This window comes from Diadema antillarum, unplaced genomic scaffold (genome assembly GCF_040938485.1).
Source record: "Diadema antillarum isolate AM-2024a unplaced genomic scaffold, OU_Dant_1.0 seq00000069_RagTag, whole genome shotgun sequence".
Taxonomy (NCBI): Eukaryota; Metazoa; Echinodermata; class Echinoidea; order Diadematoida; family Diadematidae; genus Diadema; species Diadema antillarum.
The window spans coordinates 2,208,547-2,217,997 of record NW_027271168.1 but is presented as its reverse complement, the minus strand read 5'-3'; the positions used below and the strand labels follow the sequence as shown (position 1 = coordinate 2,217,997).

The 9,451-nt window shown below is 41.4% G+C and overlaps 1 protein-coding gene across 1 annotated transcript; it reads left to right on the top strand.

Moving 5' to 3' along the window:
* Nucleotides 1-6,130: 6,130 nt before the first annotated feature.
* On the top strand, nucleotides 6,131-7,831 carry LOC139725977 (ankyrin repeat domain-containing protein 34C-like). Its single transcript, XM_071637060.1, has one exon. It carries the CDS (start codon nucleotides 6,131-6,133, stop codon nucleotides 7,829-7,831), a length of 1,701 nt encoding a protein of 566 aa, XP_071493161.1.
* Nucleotides 7,832-9,451: the final 1,620 nt, after the last annotated feature.

Sequence of the window (9,451 nt, the reverse complement as noted above, 5' to 3'; positions counted from 1 at the left end):
GTTTTACGAAAAATAGAGTGGAATTTCAAAATTAAAGTAGAGAATTAAACCCCCCCCCAAAAAAAAAAAAAAAAACCCAACAACAATGCAGAATATGGTCCTCAAAAGCAAAGGCTCAGGTTGGGCTCAAAACAAATGAAGATGTACCTGCAGACATGTCATGTGGCTGTGCTTGTGGCAGTTATATAGCTTTGTAAGAGCACCCCGTCATGTACTTTGATGTGAGTGTATGTGTGGGTGTCGGGGGGGGGGGGGGGAGAGGGGTGGATGTGCGTTAGTCTTTGTGCCTGTGTGTTCGATTTAGGCTTGAACATCCCCCCCCGGGGGGTGGGGATGTTCAAACCTGTACAAACAGGCATGTTCAAGCCGTGTACAAACGGGGGGGGGGGTGCTTGTACGCGTACTGACTATATCAAGAAATATACCACAGCTATTGGCGGAATGTGGATTGTCATTTAGGGAAGCTGTTTTGCTGCTTACCTCACTTGAGTGGGAAAACAGTTTTTTTTTTCATTTCTTTTATATTTCATCATGAAACTTTAAGTGAATACACGAAGTGCTTGATATCATAAACCATCCCAAGGGACTAAAAATGAACCATCTAACAATTTTGAAGAGTTCGTTGACATTACATGGACATCGTAAACTTGCGTATCATTGCCAAGTGCCTGCTATATTTTTCCGCTGGTTTTGTTTTGTATCTTTTTGTTTTGCTTTTGTTTTTTGCGTGTATCCGGATAATACACGTGCAGCGTTTAAGGAGTCTTACATTGCGGCACATGGATGAACACAAAAGAATTCCATTAAGGGGCCGGAACGATCGCCGCACAGACCGCCGCAGGGGGGTAGATACCTCCTCTTTCCTCATTGGTTTGCATGGTTTCTATGGCAACAACGAACCTCCCTGCCACCAAGAGATGTGACATTTTCAGATGTCACGTGGAACGGGGTGAATAAACCACAAAGTAAGACGTAAGGCTGTATATGTGCATGCATTGCTGAACGCTACCCCTTAGTGCGTGGAAGAGTGCAACCATATACTGTAGTTGTTGATATTCTCTGACGTGGCAAAAATTGATCTCCTGAATTATTCATCTATACGGGTGTATCAAAATTGCGCATTGCAACCAGACGCCGAATTTCTCTTACTATACAAAAAAAAAGAAGAAGAAGAAAGCGCACGGAAATCTCAGAAACACATGTGAGATAGATTGAATATACACATAAAGTCGTCGCATAGAAAATTGATCTATTGACAACATGGGTAGAATAGTGTACAGCACTTACGACATATTGACAAAAACACATTGGTGATTATTCATACAACACTAACGAAATTGATAAAACTATAGACATAACACCATGGGAAGGATTTCGTGGTTACACTGGTGTGCAGGCGATTGCTGTACACGACATATGTAGTATGTATAGTCCTATCTACATTGCTTTAGGAAATACACACTGATATTGTGTGAACATTTAATATGATATATGATGTCTGTTATACGAAGGAAGGTCATTGTGTGTGTGTGTGTGTGTGTGTGTGTGTATGTGTGTGTGTGTGTGTAGTTTGTTGTTATATTTACATAAAATTGTGGTGATGTGCATGCGCCAAGCATGAGTAAAAGACGTCGAGTTTTTACATTGAACATTCTTTTTATTTCTCTTTTTTTTTTCCAGAGTCAAATGAGGGGGGGGGGGGAGGGGCTCGGAAAAAAACAAGAAAATTGGTGAATTTTTGTGCACAAACCAAAAAAAAGCTGTTCAGCACCTAGGTCTCATTGATCTCACTGATTGACTGTTCTACACTAAATTTTCTGTTTTGCCGACAAAGCAATTTAATATTGGAATAGATTTTCTCTTTAAATAAGAATAATATGTGTACTAGCGCTTATCTCTGACTGCATGCATTTCTGCGAATTTCTCCACACGCAAGCACGTACTCAGACCTAGTTGTTAAAACACTGACCGACTTTTCATCGATAACAGTGCAGACAACTTTCCTCGACATATTACGTATCAGTATTCGTCACATCTAACGCAATTGTGAGGAAACCCGAGAAATGTTTGGGTTGAAGCGGGGCTGATGAGCAGCTGGTAATGAGGTGTAAACAAGATTCTGTCCTTGGGCGCTGGAAGGCCATAAGAAGCAACCCAATAAGACTTCCGGACTTCTTGTTGGTACTGTATTCGCGCCATCCTCGGCGAGGTGGCGTACGATAGCGACTCTCGGCTCGATGATGTTTACCTCCTGCGGACATCTTTTCCGTCGACCTCCAATTTCGCAGCTCGACAATCATAGAAGCCGTTTCCTGCCGTTTCATGGACATTACGTGCGTGCTTGATTGCAGTTACTTGTATCATAACATATTCAAATATCAAAGAAGTTTTAGTAAGAACTGCCAAATGGGAAGATCTTTGTCCAATCCATTCCTCATCTAATCCGTTCTCTAACTTCCTTGATGGTGTTTTGTACCAATGAATTCAAACCATTTGTTAATACCATAAGCTCCTCATTAAATACATGTCACTCTATCATAATTTGAATGATGGCATAATGTATAGATATATGAAAACAATGATAGATATGAATACAAAAAAAAAATGCAATAGGGAGAAGGCTTTAATTAGATTACGATGTTCTTGTTGATTATCCGTGCAACACGTACAATCATTGACCACAACTGATAAAGTAAACATGCAAAACGCGTTTCTGCAGAATTCATATCATGGAAAACACAAAGATTGGAGATTGAATGGGAGAGAAAGTTAGAGAGAGAGAGAAAGCAAGGGAAAATAGAGCAGAACACGCAACGACAATTATATGGAGCAGAGAGCGGAGAATGAATAAAAGGGGACCATTTCCCCGAAGTATATGCCAAGATCTATCAGCTACTCGTCACCATGGTTACGCGTTGGGAATGGATGGTATGAATACGCCTTTCTTCTCCCTATGTATCTCCCATTTTGCTTGTCCGCATGTCAGTCCCAGGCACTGCTATAGCATCACCTGTGATGAAATGGAATAATAATCATAATGATAATAATAATCCCATGGTGTAGCCTTTTTGGTTGGAAGTCAGACGTGAATCGATCACATATATTACTCTCCCCTCCGTCTCTTCTTCGTATGTATTTCTTTTTCTTTTTAACCATTTGATATACATTAATATAGTTAAATAAATGCATAAATATGTAAGTGAATGGATGAATAAATAGATAAATAGATGGATACATCGATAAATGCATGAATGAACATAATGATATATACATATATATTCATTCATTTATCATTCATGTATTTATGTTTATTTGATAAACATCTTATACAGATGTACAGATACAGATATATACAGATGTATATATCATTAAAGGTTTGTATAGTTTGTTCTATATTTTCATATGTTTGCTTCTGTGTGTGTGTTTTCGTGTAACCACCGTCTCCCAAAAGAAAGCAGTCATAATGTTACTGTCACCTCAACTAAATGCAGTTATACGAACACTGGCCGGAATTGGCTGTCATATGGTGGTAGAGGACTGGAAGACGCATACACGATACAGGACTACTAGTATGCTATCCTCCTGGCAGATGACATAATAAAACATTCATCATGTTCATATATCTTACTTATATCATAGTATTCCTATCTCGATTTTGTTTTCTTTCAGTAGGGACAGTCATCACGATTTAGCTATTTCTCTTCTCATTTCAAAATACCAATCCTATACTTTGGACCTATAGGCCCTGTTACCTATATATATATATATATATATATATATATATATATATATATATATATATATATATTGATAAGGTAGTCCACATGTTGCCAAGATAAAAAGATAAGTAACAAAACTGCAACAAAGTTCATGCTGTATTCACCAAATTTGTGTGAAGAAATAAACCGTTGGTGAATACAGCATGAACTTTGTTGCAGTTTTGTTACTTATATATATATATATATATATATATATATATATATATATATATACATGTAATTATATAAAGAGAGAATGAGAAAGAAAGAGAAGAAAAACTACGTACATATTGGCATCAAGTCCATAATACAGGTAACTCTCAACCACCTGTGGAATTCTGATGATAAATTAATAAATGTGTGTGTGTGTTTTACTCGTTTGTCAAGCAAGTTTGTTGGGGTATTTTCCTTTGTTTTGACACAGAGATACAAGAAAAACTCAAATATATACATATACATATACATATATATAATATATATATATATATATATATATTTGTGTGTGTGTGTGTGTGTGTGTGTGTGTATACTTATATATATAACATTCATAGTCCTGGTTCTGAACAAGACAAAGCAAGATCATTAGTGTATGTACACTCAGACTTCAGTTTACAATAGCAGATACAATGCAGTATGAAGCATCTGCTCGTAAAATTGCGGGAAAACGTATCGTGAAATACAGAGGGCTGGAAATCTCAGATTCCAAACACTTGGAGTGAATCTCTATGGACACCGCATATCCATCTTAATCCTGGTTGAGGAAATGCAGTTGAATTCTGCTGCTAGGAGGCTCGTGGCAATGCTTAGGGGGAAAGATAGCATGTAACACAGACCCGCAGCTGACACTTGACTTTTTACTCCACCATTTTCATCTGCCACGACTGTCAGAGAGAGCCTATAAAACGGCCATCAAAGTACCTTCGTTGCCATTAATGTTTCATATGGCAATGTGTGTGTGTGTGTGTGTGTGTGTGTGCGGCTTGAACGGCATAGGAACGACGTTCGGATGCATATTTGTAAGTTGCTCCGTGTGTGAGTACGTGTGTGTGTGCGCGTGTGTGTGTATAAGTCTGTGTTTCATTCAACGCGTGCCCGCCGGATACCATGGCATTCAGCGCAAAGCTGGTTGGGCGAACAGACGATTTATGAGCGGGATGCGGAAAGGATGTAATTCTTCGTTAGCTCGAGAGAACCAGCCAAGCAGGGTAATTGTGAATACTCTCCCTTCATTGTTTAATCATCCGAAGCCAGTGTACGGGACAAGTTAACCATCCCGGCTTTTGACGATCTGATAAAGTGGACACCTGCGTGGAAAATGACTACTGATGTGATTTATATTGCTTGCAGCCGTCATGTGGAGGGGTTGTTTGTGACCAGTTGACAAGTGGTTAAACGCTGATGGCGGGAAACTCGTAAATTTAGTCAGGAAAACTTGAATCTGGCTTCATAAGGACATTCAATGCGACCATTCATTAAACATGACTCCATGTTATCTACTGCTGATATGAAGATACTTCTATTTGGATTCTTCAGTTGCATCAACTATATTATGTACTCTTTAATTTCGAAGTCCTCTTGAAATTGATTTTCCTCTCCGACCAAGTAAAGCCTTGTGATAATCGATCACTTTCTCTCATTAAATTGCCATCGAAGCTTGATAACTCTCTGAGGCTCACTAGGAAATAAAGAATAAGTTGGCATAAGCACGAACAAGTCGGTGTTTTGATAACTGGCAGGATATTTCGTTTGAAACCAGGACTGGTCTTTCTCTTGCACCTTACGAATTATTGAATCGTTCCCAATATCAATCAACGTTTTGGGCGGTATCACCGTGCAAAAAGTGGAATCTATGTTCAGCTGGCATCTTTTCTCTCTTCTCGTGTAAATACCACCAGGGGGACCATAAACTCTGAAGATGGAATGTGGAGATATGGCTCGTGTAAACACTTAAAGCCGGCACAGGTCACTGGGTCTGAACGTCAGGAGCAATAGTGGCAGCGTTGCCGTGAAACCATAGGCCTGCGTGGAAAGCGTTTACGGCAGCACGGCCTAACCTAAGCCACAATCATGCAAGTGTTAATTACCTGGGTGAGGTGCGAATAAAACGCGTGGATAGCAGTATTGCATGCACGCAGTGTGTGACTTTAGTGATGTATAACGAGCGTTTATCTACTGCCAAGTTCACCATTGCCAATAATCGCCTATTCTGATAAGCGAATAAACTCCTTCCAGGCGCCAATATCTATAGAGTCCAGTACAAGTTGCTCAGACGCATCAGAACGTGATTCTTTACATCGCTAGTAGCAAGTCCCCGTCTCTTGGAGTCCGTTTTGCCAGTTCTTCTGAACCGCAGGCTCTCCGTCTCACACCAAATGACACTGTGTCTACACCCCTTAACGGCCATGACCGCAGTGCCGACATTCGAGATTGGTCACGCGGCCGCGTCGTTTGCGCATGTTGACGGCAACGCTCTACAGAAAGCGGTCAGACTAGGTAAGCTGAGACTGACGCGGTTACTCGTGGAAGGCGGAACGGACATCCAAAGCGTGGACGATGACGGACGGACGGCGCTGATGATTGCCTGCATGATGAGGTACGAGAATGACGAGGAATGCGTCAAAAAATTAAAGATGGTCAAGTTTCTGTTAGAAAACAAAGCGAAAGTTGATGTTCAAGACAAGTATGGTCGCACGGCGCTAATGTATGCTTGCATGGAGAAGGCAGGTAAAGATGCGGTAGCCCTCTTGCTAACCTACGAGGCGGATCCTAGAATAACCGATAAGAATGGTTCATCTGCACTTGTGTACGCTGTAAATGCTAGAGATTCGTCAGTTTTAGCTCTACTCGTGGATGCGTGCAAGACAAAGGGGAAAGAAGTTATTATCATCACCACAAATGATCGCGGTCAACAGAGGGAGACTAAGCAGTATCTAAATGTCCCTCCAGCTTTTGACAAGAGCCCCCCTTTCTACCAGTGCATCAGCCCGTCACAAATCGAGTGGAACACGTCATCAAACTCTCTATCAGTGCCAGGATCGACCGAAAACTTAACCGCTGGATCTTCGTCTCCGACACTCCATCGGCGGCGAGAAAAAGCTTTACTTGATTCACCGCGGTCACCGGAGACCTCACCGCGGTCACCGGTAACATCGCCACGAACTCAGCGAATACAGCTGTCTCCGGGACAGTCGTGCTTGCAAAATCGGCGTCTGGTTCGCCGGGGAAGCATGGGACTTTTGTACGAGTCCGGCACTATATCGCCCAGTAGATCACACCCAGATCTACCGGAAGAAAGCGAGGAAGACGCCGCCAGGGAGAAGAGCAGCGAACTTCCGGTCATGCAGTCAGTCAGCAGCGAGTCTCTTCAACGTTCTCCGCGAACTTTTCGACGCCCGCTGCTGCGACGACAGAGCGCCGACGCGTTTAATCCCTCGATGCTCAGAGCGGCAAACGCTAAAATCCCTAATCATGTGATTTCCGCTACGCATTCGACACCCGAGAAAGGAGTGAAGGGCGTTAGCAACCGACGTTGCTCTCTTCCTGGAATGCCTCCGCCACTAAAGAAGAGCCAAACAGTCCATGCAATCAACGTTCCAAGAAGTCTTCTAAATAATAACAAATGCCCCGAGTCCACGTGCGACAGCGAAAATAACAGTTTGACGGATATCGTTAGTGAAGCGACGCAGCGGTCTTCGGAAGGTGGGAAGACGATGACTTTAGCGCGTCGAGGATCTGCGCCATTTCTTCTCGAAGATGAGTTATCCTATACGCGTCCGGGCACGCTTCCTCCACTTAATATCAATCCGCGACCTCCGATTCCTGACATCGGCTCGACAACAGTCAAACCATCGCCGCGGTTGGGGCGGCATGCAGACAAGCGTCCCGTTGGGGCCAAGGTGGCGTCGCACGACCGTCGATTCTCGATTCAAGTCGAAGACATGCGACGCCTAACAAATATGTACCAACATGCCACCGATGGAGTCTTACTGAAGTCTAGCATTGATTCAAGTGGAGATTCTGGGCAGAAAGTAGCTGATTATACAATGTACAGTATGGTGCATAACCTGCTATAAACGTTTGTGATATGCGCTTTATTCACGTAATGCCTTCTCGTGTAATACTGCTTGGAACGGCGAAAATAGCCCAAAGCCTGTGTAGGTGAACAAGCACGAACATAAACTGTCTGAATGTTCATATTCTATATTTCGAATGTAATTAATTTGCATAAGAAATGAAACCGACATTCAAGGTCTTGATGTGTGTGCACTGGTACAGACTGTAATTAAGTTAAGAGAATGCATTAATAGAGAGTTCCTCATTCCACTTGAGAACTTCCGGGTCACCAAGCCACCACTGACCTTTCGGCTTCAAAGCACTGCTTTTTTATTTCCTTGATTCTCACGTGTGTGTGTGTTTGTTTGTATGAGAGAGAGAGGAAAAAATGAAGATAGATATATTGTAAATCATTCCGTTGTGCCTAGATGTGGTGTCAAATCAGGTAGTGCATGCTGCTATTAACCGGAAGTATGCAAGGAAGAAGGAGAATCGAGCGCCACCATCGATAGTGTGTGGACATATAATTCAGACGGTCTCATTTGTTCCTCTGTCAAAGTGTAGTTACACAAGCTGCATTCAGTTTTCGCTGTTATGCTCTGTCAAGATTGATATGTCCATGTGTGCTGTGATTTGACATTCATTATTATCAGAAAGCCAAATATCACCGCTGTAATGCGAATATTATGTGAAAGCAAGTTAGGAAGCCTATCGTATACTCATCGTACTATGAATGAATGTATCAAACATCAAAAATGACATGAAACAAAATTATACATCTTGTTTTTACTTCAATCACAAAAACAGTACAAATAGAGACAACTGTTAAGAACTATTATTCATCACATTTCGGGTGAAGTTCTGAAGCTTAAACGTAGAAATCGTTTTCGATCAAGATGTGAACCCAGCTGCGATGTAATCAGAAAGTGTGGATAAATAACTATTTGATTACTGAAGAAACAATTGTGTCTCTCACACCAACATTTACCATGTTGATTTTGAGTATCAAGGTGTGCAGCTAAACCATATAAATGGAATTACGCGCTGGCGTATACACAAGATATATGACTAGTAGAGTAATTCAAAAATCATAACCCGTCAACATCAAACATTGGTTGTACTTTCAATTTTAAACTAGATAGAATTTGTTGAGAGTCAACAAGTCGCGATCATCGTCGTGCAAGTTCATATTTTGATTGTGATTAACTCTATCTATTTCCAAAAGGTTTTAACGAAAATGATCTGCTATATAATGCAAATTCAATCTTATTCACCTACAAGGAACGTTTAAAGATAATTATACTGTAAATTTGGAAGACCCGTCAAACTAAGGGAGCTATAAATGTACGCCGATACGACATACAGGATGTTTTTCTCCTCTATATTGTACCTAACAAGCACTGTGCCAAACAGAGTGATGACATTGTAAGGGGAATGTGTTCACATTACCACTTTCTAGAGGGGAAATGACGTGCAATTAGGCCTACTGTATAGTCACAGTGTAAACAAAACGTTGTGTGGTACACAGTGTGGTGAAATGTGTTTGTTCGATGTGAACGCACCGTCGTTACACAGTTTAGGCCTATAAATACACTGTGTGAAATGTTGGCTCATACCACCAACGGTCCACACTGAGAAAC